Source organism: Lissotriton vulgaris, chromosome 2_1 (assembly GCF_964263255.1).
Source record: "Lissotriton vulgaris chromosome 2_1, aLisVul1.2, whole genome shotgun sequence".
NCBI lineage: Eukaryota > Metazoa > Chordata > Amphibia > Caudata > Salamandridae > Lissotriton > Lissotriton vulgaris.
Window position 1 is genome coordinate 320,835,890 of NC_141687.1, and position 27,694 is coordinate 320,863,583.

Consider the following 27,694-nt stretch of genomic DNA (forward strand, 5'->3'; position numbering starts at 1 on the left):
CCTTTCTATCCATTTATGTACTGCCTGGCCCCCCAACTGAGACCTTTCAGGATATGAGTACAATATTCTTTACACTGCCCCTTGGAGGTCTACTCTTAGGTAGGGATTTTAACTCAGTAATTGATGGGGAGGTCGATCGAAGTCCACCCCGGGAGCTCAGACAGACGCAGAAATGGCTCTAGGAATTTCTTGACACGCTGGGGCTGGTGGACAGTTGGCGAGTACGTAATACGATGTCGACACACTACACCCATGTCACGGCTGCTTATGGCAGCCTGTCTAGGCTGGACCATTTGCTGCTTCCTGCGGCGATGGCATCCATGATCCAGGAAGTGAGATATCTTGGTCGGGGAATTTCTGACCACTCCCCGTTATGGCTTTCCCTCGCTCTTGAAATAATGACAGTGGGTAGAGTGGCTCCCATTGGCGCCTGGCGGTTAAAAGACCCCGCTATTAAGAAGGAGATTCTCCAGATGCCAGACCGTTATTTAATGGAGAACACGGGGTCGGTAGATTCTGGGAAGCATACAAAACGGTTGCTAGAGGTGATGTACTGTCTTTGGTGTCAGGGAAGAAGAGGGCAGGCCATGCGGACGTGGCACAGAAAGAGGCGGAAGTTATACTTCTGGAGGGGAAGGTAGCTAGGTCACACACACAGGCAGGGCTCCATTTGTTGCGACTACGGGAGGAGGAGTATAAAAATCTTGTCAGGGATAGAGCGGTGGGTCAGCACAATGCCGTCGAGAGCCGTATCTTCGAACAAGGCGACAAAGCAGATAAACTGATCGCATGGCTCGAACATGGGGAATGTGCGTCTAGGTTGGTACCTGAGCTGGAAGGGCTAGAGTCCCGCAGGATCACAGAGCCGCAGGCTGTGGCAGATGAGTTCTCTGACTACTACCGGAAGGATTATACGGCTGGTGGTGACTTCACGGAAATGGATAATACCGAAATGATTAAGGATATAGTTATTCCACCTCTGTCGGAGGAAGACAGGAGATATCTTGATTCCGCATTATCAGATGATGAAGTAGCACAAGCAATTAGGCAGATACGGTCGGGTAAGGCGACGGGCCAAATGGGATACCTATTGAGTTGTATAAGTTGAACCCAAATCAACTTGCCCCCCACCTCCGTGCCATGGTCATGGAAAGCAAAGAAAAAGGGGAACTCCCCTATGATCAGCGGGTGGCCAATATAGTGGTCATACACAAAGCAGGCAAGCCTCCGACACAATGTTCCTCCTATAGGCCCATATCGCTTCTTAACGTGGAGCCCAAGATACTTGCGAAACTTCTGGCCACTAGATTTATTAAAGTGCTTACAACCCTGATCCACCCGGATCAATCCGGGTTTATGCCGCGCCGTAGCACAGTGCTAAATTTGCAAAGGCTACACGGAGTCCTCTGGGGCTCCTCAAAAATCCATGAGCCAATGGTGCTGGTATCTCTTGATGCCACAATGGCCTTTGATAGGGTGGAGTGGAGGTATCTGTTTGCAGTGTTGGCAAAGCTGGGCTTCCGAGATGACTTTATCGGTTTGGTACGCTTGCTGTATGCAAACACCCTGGCTAGAGTGGTCATCAACAATTGTAAGTCCAGTGACTTTCGGTTAGTGAGGGGCACCAGACAGAGGTGCCCACTGTTTCCACTGCTCTTTGCACTCGCTATGGAGCCACTGGCAGCCTGGGTTAGATGGGATAGATCGATATGGGGTTTGTGGTGGACACCTGACTGGGAAGACAAGATCTCCCTGTATGCGGACGACGTTCTGCTTTATTTCACTAACCACAAGGAATCCTTCCGCAACTTTCTTGATGCGCTTGTTGTTTTTGGCAGTTATTCTGGGTTAGCCATTATTTGGGCAAAGTCGGTGCTCTTTGTGTTGGTGGGAGACCCACTGGTGATCCCCGCGTCGTGCCCTATTCATATCAAGACGACAGGGTTAAAATATCTTGGTATATTTATCACACTGGATCCGAAGTTACGGTATGATAATAGTCTGGCTTCTCCACTGAATAGATGCAGGAAAGATGTGGAGCCCTGGAAGGCTCTTCCACTCTCCCTGCTCAGGAGGGCCGTCCTCTTTAAGATGATGGCTTTGCCTCGGTTCTTGTATGCCTTGCAAAACTCGATGGACCTAGTACCGGCCGCATACTTCAGAGAGATAGAGGCTCTTCAGACACAGCTCCTCTGAGAAGGTGGGGCCCGAATTGCGTTCAATAAACTGACCCTTCTGTGGTATGATGGCGGGATTGGACTTCCAGATTTGAGGAAGTATTATCTGACCTCACAGCTGGCTGCGTTGAACCATATTGTTTATGGACTCCCCGGAGATCCGGGATATGCTATGGACTGGGCGGGATGTTGGATCGAGCTTTGTACGCGAGACCCGGGAGGTTTCCCTTGACTGGCCCGACCACGCACGCGATACAGGTGTGGCATACAGCCAACAGGTGTCTTGGGTGGGAGGGCAGGTTGACACTCGCCACCCCCTCTTAAATTCTGAAAAGTTGGGCAGTTTGTGGGGGACTATGGGATTCGATAGATGGGATCTTATTGGGATTACCCAGATTAAAGATGTGTGGGGGAAAGACTCAGTACGTACATTTGAATCCCTTGCAAAGCAGTATAGTTTACACCACAACGAGTACTTTCGTTTTCTGAATTTTAGACATGCCTTACCACACATGTTCCAATGGGCACGGAGCTTCCGGAGGCCTCTCCTCTTGACGACTGTGTGCTGGAAGGTCATATTCCCGAGAAAACCATCTTGTTGATTTATAGGAAATTAGTTAACAAGTCGGAGGACCCATTGGTGCGGCTTAGGGCTCAGTGGAGTGCAGATGGGTTAGAACTTGACGATGAGGATTGGACGGAGGCGGTGTCGTCCCCTAAGGTAGTTGCTGTCCAGATGCGACTCCCGTTGGTGCAGTTAAAGATATTGCATAGATCCTACATAACAGGGCCTCGTCTGGTGCGAATGGGGAGAGCTGAGAGTGGAGTTTGTAGAAGAGGTTGTGGAGAAGTCGGTACATTGATACATATCCTTTGGCATTGTGATGCAATCCAGATGTATTAGACAAAAGTCCACGAGGAGTTGGGAGACGTTCTGGGTGCGGAGATACGACCGGAGGCCCGGAGATGTCTGCTGAATGTGTGGGAGCCAACTGACTTAAATGCGTACCAGAAACAATGGGTGACTCCGGCCTATATGGTGGCCAAATGTAATATTGCTCAACTCTGGGGGGCTAGTCAGCCACCCCAAATTAATTAATGGGCGGAAGATCTTGATTGGTGCATGTTCCGAGAGAGATCGGTGTATGTGGTCAGAGGTTGCCCGCAGAAGTGGGGGAAGGTTTGAGGGTGCGTGGAATAGCCACCAAGAAGAAATTTGTGAGCCACCCGTGACAAGATTAGACTTAAGAGCACAGGAATCCCCTTGACCCTTGTACTGATCGTTGCTATTTGATCCTGTATTGTGTCGATATGAATTCATGCTTTGGAACCGAATGCACTCACCTGAGAGTTGATTTCTTTTACATTACAATGTATTTTTTGTTTAATAAAAAAAAAAAAAAAATCTTTAGCCAAGTAAAGGGCATGTTACAGAGAGCATGATGTATAACCAAAAACCTTGAGTTGTACTGGTGTATTCTTTTTAATGTATTGCAATTTGTTTTGTTTCACCTTGTTTCATGTGTTTCACATTTATTTGTACAGTCACATTTATTTGTACATTTCACTTGTCACAGCTATTTCACCTAATCATTGAGATGGTTATCTTGGAATGCCTTATTTGTAAAATTTGAAATGAGTGCATATGTAAATGTAAAATGTAAATTGATACTTGTATAGCGCACTACTCACCCACAAGGGTCTCAAGGCGCTTGTACGAATACCACTGTGGAACCCATCCTGGCTTTCCCTGTGAGGTGTCCACTCCTGGGCACCCCCAAGGTGGAGGCCAGGCATCCTTAGCGTTGTGGGGGCCGTTGTGGAGATTAAGCAAGCTATTGCCCAGAGTTGCAGAGTGGGACTCCATGATTGGAATAGGCACAGAGGCGAGAATTATCAGGTCCGTAGAATTTTGAGCCCAAGACCCGCAGAGGCGGGAAATTGAACCCTGGTCCCGGGCTAGACCTCTGCATCAGGGTCTGCCGCTCTAATCATTGAGCCACACTACTCCACTATAACTGATATGAATAAATGCAAAATGTTAAGCATTGTACAATGACTAAATGCATTGTTGCTTAGTCTGCTTAATTAAACAGCAGCCTATAAAACTGTTGGCAGGGCACCTTTGTTCATTTAAACTATTGCACGTCCTACCCTGCCCACATAACAGACCTAACCCCCCTTTAGATACCCTGTGTCAATCAGAGTGGTGACCTGGGATCCGGTGATCTCGAGGGTGCACGTGGGCTGTGGGCACCTCTTCCGTTTGAGGCCACTGGCAAATGAAATAAGGTAGCACTTGCCTTCTCCATATGTAGATGAGTTTTCTAGGTACTGCCTTTGCTGCACCGAGGCTCTGGGCGTCTCTGGGTTTTGGGATCCTCAAGCGATAAGTGCTTGACAGACTTGGACGGCAACCCCCGGTTCCTTTATCCTAGGTACGTATGGCGTCTATTCTTTCGGTTTTAATCGTTACTGGTTTCTCCGCTTGTTGGGTTATGGCGATGTCCATCACTGTCGCTCTGGCGTCAGATAGGTCATGCGACCATGCCATGCTAAGGATGTCTTCGAGGTTGATTCCTGGTTTTTGCAGGATGAGGGTCCGGAGGTTCTTGTTTTGGCACCCCTGGATTACTTGGGCTCTTACGTATTTGTTCTGGTTGTTGTCCTTGCATGTATTTGTCAGCTCTCATAGCCATGCTTGGAATGCATCCATGGACTCCCCTTTCCTCTGCGGCGCTTGGAGCAGCTTGAATCATAAATGAGGTTAAGCTCAGGATCGAAGTGCAGGTTCAGGGCCCTGACTGCCGTGTTTTAGTCATTGGGTGCCCCGATGTTGGGTAAGTGAGCAAGCAACTTATATATCTCTTCGCCTGCAAAATTCAACAGTAGGGACCTCTTGATTGCACTGTTGGTTTCCCAAGTGGCTGTGAAGTAGTTGTCTAACCTGCTGATCAAGAGGGTCCTTCTGGGGGACGTGGTGGCTGGATCTATTAGCTCGCTGAATGGGGGCAGGGCATTTATTTGGGAATGCTGCGGCGTGGGCTACATGACTGGGTGCCCCGCTTGTTGTATAGGCTGAACGTTTTGTGGTGCTGCCACTGGCTTCCTTTCAGTCGCCACACTGCCCAGGACATGTGGGAGGACTCCAGCTGATGCGTGGGAGCAGGAGAAATGAAAGGCAGCCACTTTTGCACTTCTAGCATGAAGTTTCATACGCACTCAGGGTGCTGGCTGGAGGGTGTACTGCATGTGCGCCTTTCTCCTCTTCATCCAGGCTTACAGGCTCCAATTGGGCTCTCGCATGGAGCATCAGAGGCGTGATGAGCATGGCGGCAGAGGAGTGGGGCCCAGGCAGAGGACACTACCTGGCTAGTGGGCGTCGTAGGCGACAGCACGCTCGGCCAACACAGGCCGCGTAGCTTGCTTCGGTTGAGGCTAGATGGACACAACACACATTCCGGGCTCTTGCTTGTGGCAGTGTGCCATTCACCTCGTGGATCCACAGGTACAGGAGGTTAGTGAGGGATAGGTGTAGAGAGTAGCAGCACGTGGGTTGTGCCGTGAAGGACGCCCACCCTCATCGCCAGTATGACAGGCCTTGTGTGATTTCGTTCTAGCAGTGAGAGGACAACCGAGACATGCAGCCACACAGAGTAACAGTCTGGGCCTGAAGTCTTGAGATAACCTCCACCCGTTAATTTAAGCTCTCTGGCCATGCTGGCCAGAGAGTGATACAATGTGTGTAAGCCCTTCCAGGTTGCAGGTCCGGGGTCACCCTCCCTATAGAATCTAAACCACTAAAGCAAGGTCGCAGTAAATCAACTTCTTCCAGAGCCCTAGGCCTCCACCAGCAGCTTATTTCAGCCCAGTTGCTGTTAGAGATATGTTACTGCGGATGAGCCAACCAAACAGTTTGAAATGCACCCAGGCAACCCAAAAGAGTTTCACCCCAGCTTTCTCCACAAAGGAATAGTGTCAGTTGTCCACATTTGGTCAGTGTATATTTCAAGGGGACAGACTGTTTCTTTTTTTTCTAGTCAGTCATGGAGTGCCAAATGATGTATATTCGAGGAGTGAGGGCAAGATATTCCATCAGGGTTATCTTGTCACCGGGCAGTTAGGCACACTGTCCTTCTAAAGCATCAAAAGTGCATTGCTCAGCCTTTTGTTCTCCTGCCTGTGGCTGACGTAGATTGAATACACCCTCCTAGATTGGGTGCATGGAAATTCAAGGTGAAGCTTTATGTAAGTGTCATGTCTTTGATGTTAGAAGGCGGGGACCGTCCTTCTTTTTCGATCTTTGATGTATCTTCGGAAATGGCACCACCTACACTTTACATGAACACAGCATGAAGTACATGCAGACCGCTAGTCCTAACTCACCACATACACACGTGTTAGTGAAGCAGCATAGAAAAAGTGTTCTGGGTGCATTATACTCAGTGGGGGTCAGTGGCTCTTTTCTTTGTGGTACAAGTTAAAAAGCCACCAAATTTCAGTCTCACTGTATCATGCTGAAGGGACAGTTGATGCCCTCTAATATTGGTGGTAGTACACTTTGAGTGTCCCACTGGCCACCACAGACATGCCCATTGCTGCTGAAGTATTAGAAAAATGGAACTCAGACTGTACTAACAGATTGTCAAGTTTACTGAGACAAAGATACAAGGGACAATCAGAAAACGCAACAAAGAAAAAAAAGGTTGTACTCAGAGTGCTGGAACCTTCAGTGCTGCAAGTTCGCGAAATATTGAATGGAAGAATGACAACATTTCTGCATTACTTCTAGTTAATTATTTTTCCTTTGATATCTAGTATTCCCTAGCTCCCTATATAGTCTACGCAAGCTATTTTGAATCTTTTTACATCAATTGAAAGAACTTAGAACTACATGCTGTAAAGTTATGTAAATCAAAGCTTATTTTTCAGGATTGTTTGAAGACAACACATTTCCAATTGTGGACAACTGATACTATTGCTTCGTGGAGAAAGCTGCGGTGAACCTCTTTTGGGTTGTCTGGGTGGATTTGAAACTTTCAAACTGTTTAGTTGGCACAGCCTTCGCACCTTCTCTCTTACCTAGAAAGGGAGAACCTTCTTCACGCTTCCCAAACCTGGTTTCGTCCAGGACATGGAACGGAAACTGCCTTATTAGCAGTTGTTGAGGATCCGAGAAGGATCCTCGATGGAGGAGGTTCTCTGGCCGTGCCACTCTTAGACCTTAGCGCAGCCTTTGATATGGTTAATCACTGCAACCTAGTCCAACGACTCCAGGACTTGGGTATTACTGGAGTTGCCCTTTACTGGCTGCGATCCTGCCTGGAGGACAGATACTTCCAAGTTGCTGAGGGGGAGGCCATTTCTAATTCATAGCCTCTCCATTATTGGGTTCCTCAGGGGTCATCGCTGACCCCCACTCTTTTTAATATTTACCTGGCTCCTCTTGCTGACATTGTTCTCCCTTTTGGGGTGCAAATTGTCACTTATGCCGACAACAATCAATTGGTCGTCGCTTTGAACCATACTAACAAAGCATCTACACACCTCGGGCCATGCCCCAAAGAAGTGATGAGCTGGATGAAACATTCCCATCTTAAACTAAATGGGGATAAGACTGAGCTTATGCTCCTTGGTAATCAGTCTCCCTCTGAAATAGTCTCCACCTGGCCTACAAGAATGAGCTCTATGCCTGCCCCTAAATCAGAGATAAAGAGCCTTGGTGTCTGGCTTGATTCCGAGCTCGGTTTTAAAACTCAAGCCAGAAAGGTTGTTTCCTCTTGCTTTGGCATTCTAAGAATGCTGCGCAAAGTGCTCCCCTTGTTACCACCTCAGGTCAGAACGCTTGCAGTCCAGGTACTTATTTTATTATGCTTGGACTACAGAAATGCCTTGTACCTTGGTGCCTCTAGCTTGGTGCTGGCCAAACTTCAAATGGTGCAGAACTGTGCGGCTAGGATTCTCATGGGAATTTGTAGCCGCCAAACAGCAAGGCCGGCCCTAAAGGCTCTCCACTGGCTTCCAATACTGGAAAGAGTCCAGTTCAAAGCCCTGTGCATTACTCACAGGCTGATAGGAGGGAAAGGACCTGCAATTATTTCATCCTTGGTCCAGCACTACCTAGCAATAGGGCCCTTCGCTCTAATGATCTTCATCTGGTCTATGACCCCAGAATTAAGAGGGCTAGAAGCGGCGCCCGTTCATTTTCTTACAACAATACCAAACTGTGGAACTCACTCCCTCTGCAGCTACAAAAGGAACCCAACCATATGGCCTTCCATAAGATGCTTAAAACTTGGCTTTTTCCCAAATGATCCCACCTCAGCTTTAAACCAGTAATGCCCACAGTGCTGGGATGCCCTTGGGTAACCACGCGCTTTATAAATATTTTTTTCATTTCAGTTGAGTGGAACAGTCCACCCTCCATCACAGCACCCAATCAAGTTTTATTAAGTGCAGAGGCAGACGCCTCCAAATATCAATCAAGTCCGTACCTCAAAGTACCTCTGGGTGGGTTCATACTTATCCAGGATCGGAGCTGGCAGATCCCTCTTTCGATCCACCATCAGGGAATAGCTGATGCTGATGTTGATGCTGGTGAAACAGTCATACTTGCATGGCTATAAACATTTAAAATATGAAAAATAGTATGTTAAAGTTGCATTTCCTATTTATAGTAGGATGCTGAGAATTCATGTGTAAACAAAGATGTACAATGTAAATAAATCAAAATACACTCGATTGACAAAGAATGGTTTCAGTTTCCATGGTGAAATGATCTATCATTAGATTTTATAAGGACAAGAATGGACTTGTTGCTTCAGTGGAAGTCATGCACTATGAACATTACGCAGGTCCATATTCTTTGGCTGACACCAAAGATAAAAGAAAACACAGGAAGACTCTTCCTAGTATAATTTTTACAGGATGCATAACATGGTAAACTGAGGTTCATTAAAGAACAGTAATTACATTTTTAGAAGCCAGCGTAATAGGGGGAAACAGCGATCATTTTTTGAAGATTATTCAAAAGAGTAACACATGAAAGAAAGATGCTTAACTTTTGATGTCAGAGGACCATTAACATACCAGATGATCAGTAGGATTAAAGACTTGCATTGCAGTATGAATTATGCCCCCCCACTCTATTACTCTATGTGGGAATTCTAATGGGTATATTTACAAAAGTTTTGCAAAGGCGCTTAAGTGGCGAAATCCAACACTAACGTAATGCCTATTTACTAAAAACGATAGAGGTTCACAAGCTCGATGTTAAGTTAAGTTGCACAATGACAGTGCAACGTCCATAAGATTAGTAAGTCAATCCATGTTAGGGTTATCTGATATATACTTGAATCTGACTTAAAAAAGGGAATTTGGATCAGCCCCCTGTGATTATTGCAAGGTTGGAAGTGTTAGTCATACTATGGAATATAGAGAAGGTAAAGTAGTCTGTCAGTTTTGAATGTTCATGGCAGATGAGTTTGGTCAGCGATTGTTGAGTTTTCCTAGTGATGGTCAGCAAACTCTGTTTTTCTCTCTTTGTGCTCTAAATGATGGTGACCACATGGTCCCTTCAGCTATTGCTCTTTTGAAGAGTTTTTCACATGTTGGATCAGACCAAGGGACAGCATGTAGAGAAAGAAAGCATCACATGCTGGATTCAGTGGTAGGATGGGCCAGGGCAAGAGTGCAAGAGAACCAACATCCCTAGTTATTACAATAGCCCAGCTGACATACCCATTGACTGTGAGGGGAGACCCTACCTCTTAGATGGAGGCACATGAATGTGGTGATTTGGTAACCATCTTTGATGATGGAATTCTACTCACAAAGCAAAGCAGTTCGTTTCCTGGGGGGGTCATGATTTTTACTACTTGTGAAACTTTATGACACTGAATCAAATAAAATAAAAACATTTTTCTAAAAAGCTTTATTTGATTTCTTCCGTGGAAATCCTAAAAGCAAAGTACAAACATGAAACAAATACTATTTACAAGTCTAAAAATCACATACAAAATGATTAAGTATGCAATAGGCTTATTTTAAAAGTTAAAAATCTATAGCAGCAACTGATGAGGAATTTACAGAAAAGCACTGTATGGATTGTTGTTTGCTGTGACATTCCGTAAAAACGGGCATTTACAGAGTGAGCGTAACCAGTCGAGGTAAAAAGAATTTGTCAAGTGCACCCTCCATGATTTGTAAATAGGGCTGTATATCAGAGGTGGTCAATACCATTTGGCTACTATGTGCACTCGGCCTCATAATTTCTGTGGAGAGTCCGTTTGACTCTAGTAGTGTCATGTAATCTCTTTTAAGACTTTGATATATTTTAACCAAGGTATATTATGCACCCTTTGTAGTTAAATACAATCCCTTATATTATCCCTATTAAAGGTGGTGTTCTCCAAAACCCATATCTTGTGCCACAGGAGGATTGGCTGAATTATGAATAAGTCTATTATATAGGCTAGCCCCAACTACGCGTGGCATACATAAGTGGAAAAACTACCTGGAATAGCTAGAACAAATCATAAAAAAGACATTCTCTACTAGTTATAGAGGCTGGGAATCACAGTAACCTCATACACCTGCACCATATGTAGCAGTAGTAACACATTAGGCCATATATATATTTATCAACTCTACGGACGGTCTTTTGCTCAGCTTTCTTCTGAAGTTAGCCAAGGCTGCCGTAGCTTTCAGAAACAATAACTTTCTGGATTTAATTGCCAGAGACCATGAACCATTCTGATCAAACAGGATGCCTAAGTTGGGAAATACCTTGGTGGCTTCAACCTTTTTATTATCTATGGAGATGTGGCTTCAACCTTTTTATTATCTATGGAGATGTCTCTACACTTTGAGCTCTCTTTTCCGCATTTCATTATGAAAGTCTACGATATGTTAACTTGCAACTGTGTGCCTGCACTGCATCATCAGCATAGAGGAGAGTGGGCATTGAGCGTTTACCAATTTGTGGTAAGACCCGACACTGATCCAACAGTGTCTGCCCCAAGCTGTTGATGTAAAGTGTGAATAGAAAGGGTACCAAAACGCAACCCTGTCTCACACCTCTCTCTACGTTGAATGATGCAGTTAACTTGCTGTTAACCCCGTAACGAACCCTTGCCTTCATGCCAGAGTACCATTCCCTCGAACAGTCTAGGATGGCTCCAACACCTAGTTTTGCCATTATAATACATAATTTCCTGTGCTCTGTGCAATCGAGGGCTGCAGTTACATCCACAAATGTCAAGAACAATCTTTTGTGTGGCCAGGGTGTATTTCCTGATTAATAGGTTCAGATTCAGTACTGGCTCAACTGTCCCAAGGCCTGGTCAAAATCCACATTGCAACTCGGATAAAATATCATTGGCATCAGCCCAGCCCTGGAGTCTGTTCAGTACAATACGCCCATAAACCTTGACCAATGAATCAAGAAATGAGATTGGTCCTTAGCAGGCGGGGTTCTGGCGATCACCTTTCTTAAAGATCAGGACCAAAAGCAATTCTGACCAGGTGTCAATAAAAACCTAAAGTGCAACAAGCTGATTTGACTTGTGTCAGTAGTGGGCTCCATAAGGCAAGACTGGCTTTATAAGGATCTACTAGTACGTAATCAGGACCAGGATCTTTCCCCCCTTACTAGCTTTGAGGGCTAGATTGACTTCTTCTAGGGTGAATTGAAGATTTATTGGCAGTTTAGTTGGAGCAGTGATGTTCTTATCCATTTGAGTATCTTCTGTTCCAATTTTTTTTACTAGACTTTGTACATGTTAGAGTAGTGCTTCACCCATTAATCCTCAATGATGGATGGCAATCTCTATGGTATGAGTATCATATGGGCTCAGGAAGGGGGCATTTACTGCCCGCCAGAACGCTAAATTATCTCTAAGGGGCCGATTAGGATGGCGGACGGACTTTGTCCGTCCGCCATCCCGTCGTAAGAAGTAACCGTCCGTCACAGGGGCGGAGGTCCCGTGCGGCGAAATAAGATACAGTGGCGTGTGCATCCCGCATTTTTAACATTGCGGCGGGCGGTGCTGAAAGCACCGTCCGCCGCAATGCTAAAAATGCATGCTGTGCGTTTCAAAGCACAACATTACAGGCACCGCGCGGTGCCTGCCATGTTGTGCTTTGAAATGCAGGGGGGTACCATAGGTACACCCCATGTGCACACCCCACCCCACTTCACCCTGGGGGCCCACAAAGGGCCCCCAAAGCAAAGACTGTATGCCTTTCCATGGCGGCAGTGCCGCCGTGGAAAGGCATAAGACCGCCGGCATCGTAATATGGTTGGCGATGTCTCGCAGACACCGCCACCATATGTAGGCACTTTTTTTCCACCGGTCGCAAAGGTGACCAGCGGAAAAGCGGCGGACGGTCTTGCCGTCCGCCGTGGACTCCCCCGCCATCCTAATGTGGCTGTGGGTCATTTATGTCAGGATGGCGGACGGATTGCCCCCGCCGGCGCCATCCTAATCGGCCACTAATTTTGCTTCATGCAGGACCCTGAATCAAATATGTGGCGGACCTGGGAACCTACAGCATGACCTGTGGAGGTCCCTGGTCCCCCTATAGAAGTAGGGGGGTTGCTTCCTGTTGCAGCATTGCTCCCTCTTATATGGCCACAGCCAAGCTCACTCCTATCATCTGGCAGCAGAAGAGCAATGCAGCACCTGTGGTCAGGTGGGCACGTGAGTACCTGAGTGGTGGAAGGCTCCCTGCAGATGCCTCTGATTCCAGCAGCAGTGATAGTCTGCTAGACTCTAGCCTCTCCCTTTGGATTTCTCTGGTCCTTTACAGAAGGTGGAAAAACAGAATGGGAGTTCTAGCTCAAGGGTTGTTCTATGGCTTTGATTTTCAGTGTGGAAGTATAGGTTTGCAGAATGGAGGTGAAATGTCTGTGTGTGTGTCTGCGAGCCTGGGGAGGAGATTTACATGTACTGAAAAACACATCTTTTCTGACCCATGGCCCATTTTAAGCCGTAGCAATCCTAAAAAGAAGTGGCAATGACAAGGCACCCTTTCCTAGCAGTGCATGGCTTGAGGCACACTGGGTGTCTGGCAGATATGGCGACCAGGGCACATTACGCAGTTCACATGGGGAATTCCCTGTCAGCCAAAGTAGAAAGTTGAGCAAGTGGAGGATTTCAGTGATACAAGCACAAAAAGGAATTTATGAAATAAACTGCAGGGATGTCTGTGCTTTTTCGTAATACTGAACACATAGGAGTGCTTACTGTCACTGTAGATGGTTGCCAGTTCATTTCTAGGTGATTTTAAACCTTAAACCTTGTGTATTTTGTGGCAATACACAAGTCACATGGGGACTATATAGACAATCAGGAGAGGCAAGCTGGACAAGATGTAGGATACCTAGGGAACCAGGAAGTAGGGAAAAGAATTGCCTGAGATTCTGCACTCTTGATGCAGCCCTTCAGTTGTGACTGGCAGCGGCATACCTTGGTCAGTATTACTGGGGGGGAGGGATCAGGTGAAGAAAAAGGGAGGAGTGCAGATTGTTAGGTGTACTTTAAAACGCAATAGTTTTCAAACTAATCAACATTTCTTAAGGCCTTCAAAACATAGGCAAGAGAGTGTGTGTGTTTTGTCAGTGTGGATGTTAGAAATTAGGTTTATGGCTGGCAAAGGTATACACCTGGGCCAGGCAGAACCCACCACTCTAGTCAGGGTAAGATAGATACACAACTGAGATAACCTGTGCTCACCCTTTGGTAGCTTGGCACAGAGCAGGCAGGCTTATCGTTGAGGCAATGTGTAAAGTATTTGGGCAACACACAAACAGTAAGACAATAAATCCACCCAAAAAGGCTCCACACAGCTATATAAAAATAGTTTGTTATTTTATAAATACATTAAGGTCATTACAACAAAAATACAAGGTATCATTTTCAAGATATGCACATTTTAAATATATCATGATAAACTCAAAGTTTAAATAGCTCTTGTGCAGATTTTTGATGGTCATGTTTAGATGTGGGTCAATGACAAAGAAACCCAGCAGTAGGTCTGGGATGGTTTTTATGGTTCAATCAGGGCTCCAATGTTATTTATTAACAAATCATGGCCACTCCCTCAAAACCGAGGAGAACTCCTAACTCCTGCCGCCTGTTACACAGTGTCTGTTGTAGGAGGGCCAGCAGGGCCAAGAAGCCCAAAGCATGGGGCATTAAGAGGAGCTGCAGCAATACCTCAGGGCCTCGAGCTGCAGCAATACCTCAGGGCCTCGTAACGTAAGTATAGCCAGTGACGTAGAGTTTTCCCAGTGGGAGTTGCCAATGGAGGAAACGAAGCGTTGTTTTCTCTTCGGTGCAGATGAGCGGAGGGAGCTCTGACGTCATTGATGTACTCTGTCACCTCTGCCACTTGTCAGGCATGGGAATGTGTTGAGTGTGCTCAATTTGCAGTCTAAGGCATTTTCTTTTCTCACATGAAGTGCTGGTCCTCAGAGCACAGACCATTTGTTGTTTGGGGAGCGAAGTACTAGCTTATACAGATTTGATCTCCTATCCTGAGCAGAGATGCCTTTCTTCCCACATAGTGGAGTGCTTGTCTTTCTGCAGAACAACACACTGATTTCAAAAAATCTAAGTGCTCAAGCTTTAGCACCTGCACCTGGCACTCAGAAATATTCTGATCTTTGTTGCAGACACCACTTCCAGAATCATGAGTGGCAGATTCCCACGGCAGCAGCAGCAATTATATGAAGTCTTTGATGGCCCTGAGACTTCGCAAACAGGAGCCAAGCCAACAAGCCTTTGGAGACCACATGTAGTTCAGCACAGCACAAAGTTGGAAGGCATCAGGCCACCACAACAAGGTAGACCGCAAAATGGCAATCCCTCCTGCAGGACAGCATTCAGCAAGCAGCAGGCCAACAAAGCAAAGCACTTAGCAGAATGTCACTTGATCTTGGCAGTACAGCAGCCCTTCTGGAAATGTGCATATGTAGAGCCAGCAGTTTCTGGTTACAAGTCGCACGCAGTATCTGATCTAATACCCAAGTGTGCCTTTGATGTAGGGGGTGACTTTACAGAAGCTCTCAGAAGTACACCAAGATTCTTTTCAATCCAGTTCTGTCTGCCAGGCTACTGGTGTGGGTGTGTGGGAGGGGGGGGGGAGGAGTGTAGCAGCCCTTTATGTGTGGACTAGACACCATCTATTAAAGAGTAAGTGTCAGCCCCTCCCATTCCTCCCTACCCAAGAAGATGCCTCAGAATGCAGATAAATGATGGTCTCATGTATTATCGCTGTCTAAAGGGAATGCACAAAAGTAGCTGTCACTCAGCCCAGCCGTGTATTGGATACAGGCTGTTAGGCACACAGAGCAGTAAGTGCAGAGAAATGTCCACTCCCTAAAAGTTAGAAGAACAGAGGTCCCTAAGTTTGTAGATGCAAGAGCAATATTTGTGGAAATATAATAATTCCCCAAAACAGGTTACTGTGGCAATAAATATTTTATTATCTATACTACTATTATAAAGAGAGAAGTCTGTCCTTTGAGCCAGGTAAGCTCGAAAAGTACACCACCAATCTAAACACCCAAGACATCTATGAAAACCTCAGGGCAAGCAGAAGGACATAGGCGATATAAAAATAAAAAATATAAGTTATTTAAAACATTTACGAATAAAAATAAAGTAGTCACTAGAAAGTAGCGCCGGCCGCGAAGTCTGCGTGATGACATAGGGAGCGCGGGGAGGAGCGGCGTTCAGGAGCAACAAGAAGAGCGGAGGACATGAGCACAGGTAGGAGCTGCGGAGGACAAGCGGAAAGGAGCGGCGAGAAGCGGAGGAGCAGTGGCAGCGTGGGGAGGAGCGGCGGATGAGATAGCGGACAAGCGGTCAGGAGCAGCGAGAAGCGGAGGAACAGTGGAGCGGTAAACACAGCAGCGCGGGGAAGAGAGGCGAATGAGGTTAGTCAAGCAGCCGCGGGTGCGCAGCGAGGGACGGGCAGGGGGCCATGAACAGTGAGTGAGAAAGGGTGTGCAGCGAGTGACGGGCGGGGGCCATAAACAGAGAGTGAGCACAAAGTCAGGACGTCGTGGGAAACAAAGCGTGGGCAGAAGCGGCCGCTCTGCTGCGCCTCTCCTGCTGCCATGCTGCCCCCAGCCCCTTTTCGCCCCGGGCAAGGCCGGGGCGGGCTGCTAGTTTAGAATAAAAGACAAATTAGGGAATGTACCCCCAATGGAGTAGTTCCAAAACAAGTGTTAAAAACAAACAAACTAATAAATATACTTGCAAAGAACAAGGTGTGGCCAGTATACATATGCAAGATAGTCACTTATTTCAAGAACAAAGCACTACTGTACACAAAGGAAAGGTTCATACAAGGTCTAGTGGGTCAGAGTGCAGCTCGACAGAGTTTTGATCCCTTAGCAATATGGAATCATCATCAGGACAACCAATAACATGTCTGAACCAAAACTCAATAGTGCAATCAAAATTAACACCTGGCTAAATAATAATCACTGATTGTGTTGACATAATTAATTAGCTGAGTCATATAGATGTATTTTGATTCACAATTGGAAGGACCTATGTATAAGCAACCATTTAATCCAAGGTAGTAGGGGTCCAGCCATGGTCCAATGAGGTATCATTGATCAGAGCCATATATCAGCAAGAGGGGTACACAACATGCTGGATGGGAGTATCGACCACGTCGCTTTGGTGCTGCCACTGCATGCCGAGGGTGGTCCATAATCCTCTCTGGCTATTGTGCACCCCTCCTGCTGGCATACAGCTCTGATCTTATTGGATTAAATTGTTATCTATACAGAGGTATAAACTGCCATGCATATTCATAGTTTCAGGACCGCCAGCTGTGTCATGAAGGTCTTCACTCCATGAAAAGGCTGGCAGTCCTGAAGCAAAGGGGCCTTTCAAGGTCCCCATGTTTCCCTAGTGCATGGGGATACAATCAGTGGGGCACAACATGTCCCCTCCTTCTGCATTGGGATGCATGCACGGGGGCTCCCTAGTTACTGCACAGCATTGGCTTTCCAAGCTATGCCATGTAGGAGCTGTTTTAGGTGTTCCCATTGCGTTGCCCATTTTTAGAGGCACTGCCGTCGAAAAGCCAAAACCCAGCCCACCAGACAGAAGGAAATCTGGCGGGTGGCCCAACCACGGCTTTGGAGCAGTGAGAACGTGGCGGTGGCGTACCACCTGCTCCCAGTATACCAAAAGTCGCAATCGGGGCCTAAGCATTGTGCCCAGAATCAAAGGATGTTGAGCTATTACCGAGACTCAAATATGGTTTTCCAGCTCCAAAGTCAGCAACTGCAGTCCATATCCAAATTTCTCAATTTCTCTGTGAAAGTCATACAGAAGGTTTTTTTTTGATCATGTTGAGTGAGCGCATTCCCTGTTAAAATCTTTTTGTGATGTAAAATAAAACAGCGACAACGAATACTGGAAGGTTCACTCGGAGTCTTGCTATGGAATACTTGCAAGGATATGTTTTGCAACTGCTCCACGCAGCAGTCGCGGGGATCGCCGTAGCTACGTAGCAACAGCGATCCCCGTGAGTAATGCGTGGAGCAGGGAATTAACTGCCTGATCGTGGCCATGGTGACTTAATCCCGATCCTGGCGGCAAATTCAAGCCTTGCTGGACCCTAATTGGATACATCGACCTTCCTTATTAATTATACAGGTCTTCTACCAAGCAATAATACTTACCTGGACCATAAGTGCCATAGAAGACTCTCTACATCTATTGAGTTATCCCTTCATACTCAAGTACCACATCGAAGAACCTGTAAAGTACAAAGAGGGCTAGACACCCGTTACCTATTGATTTCAGACTGCTCACCCTGTCCTGATGATGGTCTTGACTATTGTATATATGGTTATGGATTTCTTGTTGTTGTCTCTGTGATATTCCATGTGTCTTCACTTTCACTTAGTCACGTTACGCACTTTTGTCACTCATGTGAGCACCTGAACATGTCTGTAAAAAGCTAATTTGCAATCTTTATGATTAAAAGTGCACATGTTGCCCTAAATACTGTGCTCCCCAAATTATTTAGTAACTGAAATATAAACCCCCCATCCCCTTTTATGTATCACTGGACCTAGTTAGGCCACCCCTGAACCATTGTACTCCCTACATACATTACAACGCCAGGTTCCCTAACAGGGTACCCTTGTTTTTCTTAAACTTGTAACAGAAAAGAGAAGAATTGTTCAGCTTCTTTGCACTTTTACACATTTTTGGCTAATCATTTGAAATATTATTTAGATATAGACCAGAACTTTCGCGACCTACCAAAAATTGGCTCACGACCCATTGGTCAATCCCAACACACAGCTTGGGAAAAGCTGCCTTAATCCTCATGTAGAAACACTTAGCTGGCTCCAAGGTGCAGCCAGGTACTAGTTGGTCTTAAACAAGACAAGCAGAGTGTTAACAAGAACACCTGCATCTAACTGCACTATCAGAAGACAAAGAGGGGCTCCCTGTTTTTGTAGATGATATGCCACATGACTTACTGAGACTACTGATCCTTTCTGCTGCCTATTAATCTGTAGACCATGCCAAGCTCCTCCAACAGTTGATAGAATCGCTGCTCTATAATTTATCAAATAATGTATCCAGAATCACACTTTTCAAGTCAAAAGAGTCAAGCAAGTGGTCCACGATTAGGGCTGCATGTTGTGTACCTGAGAGAGCTTCCCTCTGCCATTCGTGTTTGGCCTGTGCTCGGTTACAGCACTGCCTATAGCTCTAGACGTAAGCTGTATACCTGGAAAGGGAAATTGGAAATAAGGCTAGGGACTACAGGGTGGAGACACCTCATCGAATGATGCCAAAACAAGGTGCGGACTCAAGAGTAATGCTCCTGAAATTGTCCCCTGTGATGGCGGAAATAGCAAATATATCAGTAATAAACTTCAGGTCCCACATGGTACCAACTTCCATGTATCCTGCTTCCTAAGAATCTCCACTGCCTGCAAGGCATGTTTCAACATAATCTACAACGTCTCTCTAAAACACTCATTAACAAAACTAATCAGCTGGAGCATGCTGTATCATTAATAAGCAAGAATATGTGAAACATGTATTCGTAGCAAATAAGTGCCTCCTAAAAGTTCAGATTTAAAGTTAAATCATCTGCGCCATGGACACAAGTCCCTGGTAGAAGCATTATGTTCTAATAAAGAGTCTCCACTCGAAGGGCTGCTGCTCGTCCAGTGATTCCTTGGACACCAGGACCCCACACTCCATCATAAACATTTTGACCGAGAGCAAAAGGTGGAAAAACACACAAAGGAGAAAGGAGAGGAAGGAAAATTCTGAAAAATCATCACAAGGGAGAATACAGGAACCTGTAAGAGTGAGATGAGGGGACGGGAGTGACTAGTAGTGGATTAAAGAGGCATGAGGTGGATTCAAGACTACCCTTCGGGTGCCAATATTTATTAGCACCGGCCGTTGGCTTCTGAGAAGAGCTTTGGGCACCGGCCTCATCCTATTATAAATTAAGCACTGTCGCTCTCTTTTTCATCTGTGACAGGAGCGTTAACACTGGACCCACACTTTAAATGGCTGTAGTGCCCCTCTTCCCCCCAGGAAAATGCCCAATGGGATAAAAGGCCAATCCGGCTCTGAATAGAGGATAGGAACTTAGACATTCATATTACGACCCCTGAATCAGATGCAGTAGCATAACTGTTTCTACCCTTCAGAACCTTCAAAGGTTGGTACTGGACTCAGTACATTGTGCACCTCACACATGTTCTTGCTCAGCTACGAATCCACACTCCCTGGCCAATCATTCTTAGGGGCATATTCTCAAAGATCTATCGCTGAGTTATTGGCACTTTATCGCAGCCAAAGTCACGATAAATCGACCGTCCCATTCACAACCTGGTTCTAACATCCGATAACACCAGTTTACCTGCAGAAGCAGCCGCAAAAAACATCTCCACAGATGAGCCCAGCAACTATTGCTAATGCACAGTAGACGTTCCTGTGCAAATAAACGCGAGCCCCAAGAGGGCAACAATGCTCACCGCTACCACCCCCAGGACACCACCCCCCCACCCGATCACTGACACAATAACGACCGAAAAAATATCGACCTACAAAAAAATCGACGTGGGAATATCGTAGACAAGAATATCGACAGCCTATCTAAGACATGGTAAGTACAAAAATATCTAAACTAAAATATAGATGTCAAAAATATCTTAATTAAAAATATCTTTTTTTTAAATAAAAAAAAGTGTAAAACAAAGTAAATAATAGTTATAAACCAAATAAACATAGTTAAAAATATATAATAATCTTTAAAATTAATAAATAATACCTATACAATAATATAACATTAACTAAACATATACATAAAAATTATAATATATACTTACTTAATAAAAAGTTTTAATAATTATTTTAATAACTTATAAATTATTAAAAAGCATTATAAATTACAAATACATCTACACACATAAAACAATAACATAAATCAAAAGTAAATATTTATATTTAATAAATTAAAAAAATTAAATATACTTTCAATATTTTTAAAATTAATAATATACTACATTATCAAAAATAATAATAAAAATATTAAATAGCTAAATAAATAAAACTACTATTCAAAGTCCAAAAAAACTACAGTAATGATAACATTGGATAGTGTTACAATACTATTCCAACTTCAGAAAATGCAACAGTAGGGAAAGCGTTGGATAGCGTAGGGGTAAAAATTACTATTCCAACTCCAGAGGGGGCAACAATAGGGAAATCGTTGGATAGCGTAGGGGTTAAAATTACTATTCCAACTCCAGAGGGTGCAACAGTAGGGAAAACGTTGGATAGTGTGGGGGTAAAAATAAATATTTCAACTGCAGAGGGTGCTACAGTAGGAAAAGCGTTGGATAGCATAGGGGTAAAAATTAATATTCCAACTCCAGAGAGGGCAACAGTAGAAAAAGCGTTGGATAGGGTAGGGGAAAAAATTACTATTCCAACTCCAGAGGATGCAACAGTAGGGAAAATGTTGGATAGCCTAGGAGTACAAATTACTATTCCAACTCCAGAGAGGACAACGGTAGGGAAAGCATTGGATAGCGTAGGGGTAAAAATTACTATTCCAACTCCAGAGGATGCAACAGTAGAAAAAGCGTTGGATAGCGCAGGGGTAAAAATTACTATTCCAACTCCAGAGAGGACAACGGTAGGGAAAGCATTGGATAGCGTAGGGGTAAAAATTACTATTCCAACTCCAGAGGATGCAACAGTAGAATAAGCGTTGGATAGTGTAGGGGTAAAAATTACTATTCCAACTCCAGAGGGTGCTACAGTAGGGAAAGCGTTGGATTGCGTACGGGTTAGAATTACTATTCCAACTCCAGAGAGGGCAACAGTAGGGAAAGTGTGGGATAGCATAGGGGTAAAAATTACTGTTCCAACTCCAGAGGGGGCAACAGTAGGGAAAGCGTTGGATATTGTAGGGGTAAAAATTACTATTCCAACTCCAGAGAGGACAACAGTAGGGAAAGCATTGGATAGTGTAGGAGTAAAAATTACTATTCCAACTCCAGAGGATGCAACAGTAGAAAAAGCATTGGATAGCGTAGGGGTAAAAATTACTATTCCAACTCCAGAGAGGACAACGGTAGGGAAAGCATTGGATAGCGTAGGGGTAAAAATTACTATTCCAACTCCAGAGGATGCAACAGTAGAAAAAGCTTTGGATAGCGTAGGGGTAAAAATTACTATTCCAACTCCAGAGGGTGCTACAGTAGGGAAAGCGTTGGATAGCGTACGGGTTAGAATTACTATTCCAACTCCAGAGAGGGCAACAGTAGGGGAAGTGTGGGATAGCATAGGGGTAAAAATTACTGTTCCAACTCCAGAGGGGCAACAGTAGGGAAAGCGTTGGATATTGTAGGGGTAAAAATTACTATTCCAACTCCAGAGAGGACAACAGTAGGGAAAGCATTGGATAGTGTAGGGGTAAAAATTACTATTCCAACTCCAGGGGGTGCTACAGTAGGGAAAGCGTTGGATAGTGTAGGGGTAAAAATTACTATGCCAACTCCAGAGGGTGCAACAGTAGAGAATGCATTGGATAGCGTAGGGGTAAAAATTACTATTCCAACTCCAGGGGGCGCAACAGTAGGGAAAGCGTTGGATAGCGTAGTGGTAAAAATTATTATTCCAACTCCAGAGGGTGCAACAGTAGGGAAAAACGTTGGATAGCGTAGAAATCAAAATTGAATAATTAATTAACAATAAAATTCCAATAAATTAAAAATAAATACCAATAAATATTAATTATTACATATTAGTCACCAAATAATAAATAATGATCAATAAAATATTTTTCATTACAAAAAAAATATTAATTATTTAAAATTAATTCACAATTACAAAATATTAAACAATAAAATTATTTTTCATACCAAATAATACTTTTTATGAAACATTGAATACCAATTAATTAAAAATATTTTCCAATTAATACACATTAATTACCAATTAAGAATAGTAATTGCCAATTATTAAAATTAATTACCAATTAAAAAAATAATTACCAATTAAAAAATGGTTTGCCAATTAGAAAACATTAATTACCAATTAAAAAAAATATTTATCAATTAAAATAATTAATTGGCAATTAATAATTAATTAAAAAGAAAGTAATTATCCATACCAATAAATAAAAATAAATCATGAATTAATTACAATTAAATTACTTCCCACCCAATTCCCCTATAAACCCACAACCCGCTCCGGTACTAAAACATAACATTTACTTAAAAATAACATTATTAATATATTAAAATAGTACACATATAATTTAAAACAAGTAAACTACTTAAAAAAATTACACATACATAATAAAATACATAACAATAATACAAATATCGATATTAGTAACTTCGATATTACTTACATAGATATAAAAAAAAATCGATATTACTTACCTTAGGGTCGATATTCTGTCCAATGATATTCTTGACCTCGATATTCTGTACCTTAGATGTTTCCAACTCGATATTTTTGTAGTTCGATATTTCCAACTCGATATTTAAACTGTGCACCCCCCCACCCATCCGGGGCCCCACTCCGAGCTCTCCCACCCACCCCCGGACAAAGGTATGTCACATCAATGTTAGGAAATAATGAGCAAAACAATGTGCCTGATGTCACACAATTACAACACCTAACATACATGTGTGGTCAGAAAAATGGGAATCTTACATTCATCTTAGAATTTCCAAATAATTTGCTTCATTCAGAATAAACACAAAACAACTATTTTGAAGAGTCATGGAGGGTGCTCTCAGGACAATCTGTAAGTCACATCCTGCAAAACAAAATTCTAGATAAGAAGGTGTGTCATGCGCTCATCAAAGAACAGAGAGAGCGAGTGAAAGAGACAGAGATAGAGATAGGGAGAGTGAGAGAAAGAGAGGGAGAGAGAAAGAAAGGGAGAGAAAGGGAGAAAAGGAGAGAGAAAGAGAGAGAAAGAGAGTGATTGTACAAGGAGCGCAAGTCCCATCGGGCTCTTGGCTCATACATGCCAACTGTTGTGTGTGTATCTCTATTGGTGCACACTAAGTGAAAGGCCTGGCATCAATGGCAATGCGAAGGCCACATCACATTTAAAAAATGCGAGCAATAGTCAGACTAACATGAGATATGAAATCTCCTTTGTCTCAATACACAAGACGGAAGGACATCTCAACCCTCGACCTTGGTCTTGAAAGCGACTGGCGCTCCCTGCGAGGATACCATTCCAGGGGCCATATGTAGGAAAAACACATTTTACGATTCTTAATTTGCGATTTTTAGGGAATCGCAATTAGAGTATCGCAAAATGCAATGTAGGTCAGATAGCAAAATATTTTGCAAATCTTACATATTCCTTATTTGGAAATCGCAAATTGAGATTCACAAAAAAGGAATACCTTCCCATTCATTCCTAAGGGCTAGAAGGCCCATAGGAATAAATGGGAAGACATTCTCAATTTGCGATTCCCAATTAGAGAATCGCAAATTGAGAATGCAATTTCAAGGTTGCAAGGGTGTCAATAGGACACCCTGTTGCACCCCTGAAATGAGTATATGTGCACATGTGGCTCACATACACGCCCTAGAGGCATTTATGTGCACCACATGGCCCTTTGAAAAATGCAAAAAAGTGAATTTTTCAAAGAAATCATAAATCATACATTTCTGATTCCTTAAGCCAAAATTACACAACTTGGTTGTTTCCTACATTGCATTTAAGGAATCGCAAATTGGGGTTCCTTAAATGCATTCGCAAAATAAGGAATCACAAATGTTGTGATTCCTTATTTTGCGAGTGGGTTTTTGTGTGCTACATTGCACACTGCCTAAATTGCGATCGCAAACACTGAAATTATGCGAATCTCAGCGTTTGTGAACGCAAATTGGCTTCCTAAATATGGCCCCAGATCTTGACAGCTCCCACAGCACGAACTGCGCGAATGAAAGACCAATGTGTCCACCCCCACACACACTTGTCCCTGCTTGAGGTACACCTGCATGGGATGTCCTTGACACATAAGTAAAAACAACCCATACGTCCAAACGTTGCAAACAAATACGACTCATTGCTCTGAGTAGTGGCATATCATCCACATAACTGCCGCCTGTCAGAAGAGTGTCGGTGCTACAAGACCAACAAAGGCAATGGCTGGCAATCCCAGGCACATGCACAACCCCTGTCACATGGAACTGTACCGTGCACTTATGCTGCATCAGTTACCGTCTGAGTTTCCGTCTTGCGTACATCACCTGCGCCAGCCCTGGTTCAACTGTCGATCATGCACATTCGAGTGGCCCATGGATGTCTGCCTATCCAACACAACAGTAGCTGAACTGGATTATGACTTGTGTATTCGCCCCCTCTTGGCCCACGAACAGGAATGTATCAGTATCTTCTGCAGGCAGGAAGGTAACTGGAGTTAGAGGCAGGGAGAAGATACACATTAGTCAACCTAAAGTGAAAACTTTCTCCTTTCTTAGTTTGAATTGCCTACCCAAGCATAAATCTGAAATTCTTGACCTATTGACGGAGGAAAGGCCTGACGCACTGTTTCGGAAACTTGGCTTCAAGAAAGTTCGGGCCCAGAAATCGCAGAAGCTTTACCCGACCACTATGCAATAGTAAGATTAGATCGGACAAATAAAGTAGGGGGAGGGATTGCTATCCTTTTTAAAAAGGAATTTAATTGTGAGCTCATTAAGCTACCATGTCCTAATTGCGAGGCTGCTATATTTAAACTTGCTCTTACCCCTAACTATACACTCATTTATTGTCCGCCTGGTACGGCGACTAACTGGGTGGCAGCCCTTCCAGAACTCAGTAGTCCACTAGTCATGAAGGCATCTAATTTCTCCCTTATTGGTGATATAAATTTTCACCTAGAAAACTCAAGCTGTTCAAAAGCTACAGAATTCTTTGCTGACTTAGCGGCCCTCAATTTAAACCTGCTTAATTCAGGATCCACGCATAATGCAGGACACTTGCTCGATCCAGTATTTTCTAATATCAAGGAAATCACCGCCTTTCCTGCTCGACCGATCTGTTGGTCGGACCATTATTTGGTTAGATTCTCGCTTCAAGTTACCAGCTCAAGGGCGGGGGACACACTTGAACAACCTCAGTTCATTAGGAACTGGAAGAAACTGGATATCGATGCCCACAACACTTTCTTAAGCACACATATTCCATGCTCTGAACCATCTGTCCATGCATTATCTGTTACAGTACAGAAATGGCTAATGACAGCAATAAATACCTGTCTACCAAAAACTAAATTAAAATGCAAAAACCATCGACCCCCTGCCCCATGATTCACGGAATCATTGAAATTAGAAAAATCCAAATGCACAACTTTTGAACGCATTCAGAGAAAAATGTATTCATCTGAAGCAAAAAGGGTGTACAAAAGTAAACTAAACAAATACCATATGCTCTGTAGTAAGGCTCGAGCGAATTTTGTGTGCTCCACTATTGTAGAGGCCCTAAATCGGTCAAAAGCGCTTTTCAAAATGGTGAAAGAACTAGCAGGCTCAAAAACGCTACCAACTCCACCAGATTTACGTAAGCAGAAATGAGACCTATTGGCCACTTTTTTTGTTAGTAAAGTGGAAAAAATCTATCAAGGGATAGAAAATGCTCAGAATAACAGCCCTCAAATAGACACTTCCCTACAAAGCACTCTGACCGCTAATACTTCAAATAGTATTGAGCGATTGCCCCCTCATGTCCCTAGCAGCATATTAGAGAACTGGCCAAAACTCAGTACTGATACTTTCATTGAATTACTTAATACCATTACATCTGGCTCACCTAATGACCCTATACCCTGTTCAATACTTAAAAACTGAAAAAGGAGTCAATGGTCATTATCACTGACCTTTTAAACGCTTCTCTACAAGAGGAGACTGTACCCAAAGAATGGAAACATACCATGATCCATCCATTGCTAAAAAAGGCTGGAGCCGACCCCAATCTGCCTTTTAATTTTAGACCTATTTCTTTATTACCAATATTTTCAAAGATTTTAGAAAAACATGTGAATCGTTCTTTAACTGATTTCGTCATTGCCCAAGATTTGCTACCTCCCTGTCAATCAGGTTTTAGGTCGGGTTTCTCGACAGAGACGACCCTATTGGGAGTTACTGAAAATATCCGTTATATGTTGAACAAAGGCGAAACGGTGGCCCTAGTACTTTTGGACCTAAGTGCCGCATTCGATACGGTATCACACACTGTATTAATGCGGGAACTACATTCATTAGCTATCAGAGGCCCGCTTTGAGTTGGCTTAAATCTCTGTTAAAGGAACGAACTTTTCAAGTCTTTTCTTGTTCAGCTTTTTCAGATATTCAAGTCTTCGAGCATGGAGTGCCACAGGGCTCTATACTAAGTCTGTTATTATTTAACCTATATATGAGCCCACTAGCAAAGGTGGTGGAAGAAACCGGTTTAAAAATGTACTCTTATGCTGATGATTCTCAGCTGCTTTTTTCACTTTCCTCAGAAAATAATGACAACCCCTCTATACTCAAATGTGGGCTCATGAAAATTTCAGGATGGATGCAAGAACATTTTCTCAAATTAAACGGTGAGAAAACCGAAGTGATGGTTTTAGGAAAAAGCAAGGAGTTATGGGGGCCTCAACATTGGCCACCGGAAATGGGCTTGCTTCGGGTTCCAGCGATGCAAGCACGCAATTTGGGCATCATTATTGATGACTCTCTTAATATGCATCAACAAGCAGTCAAAACGTCTGCTACATGCTTTGCCATTTTAAAATGGCTAAAGAAGATCTGCTGGATGCTGCCAGAATCTACCAAGAAGACTGTAATCAATGCTCTGATCACTTCAAGGCTTGATTATGGAAATGTATTGTATCTAGGGGCAAAGAAAGCCACGATTCTTAGGCTACAGACAGTTCAAAATGCAGCATTCAGACTGTTATGTAAAAT

At 43.9% G+C, this 27,694-nt stretch overlaps 1 protein-coding gene across 1 annotated transcript in view; it reads right to left on the reverse strand.

Annotated features, from left to right (window-relative positions):
• The window catches only part of ITGAE (integrin subunit alpha E), a 771,961-nt gene that overhangs the window by 242,009 nt on the left and 502,258 nt on the right, over positions 1–27,694 (reverse strand). The window contains exon 20 of the mRNA XM_086955032.1: positions 8,672–8,797. Within this exon, the coding sequence (XP_086811158.1) occupies positions 8,672–8,797 (126 nt within the window). The remainder of the gene's footprint in view (positions 1–8,671; positions 8,798–27,694) is intronic.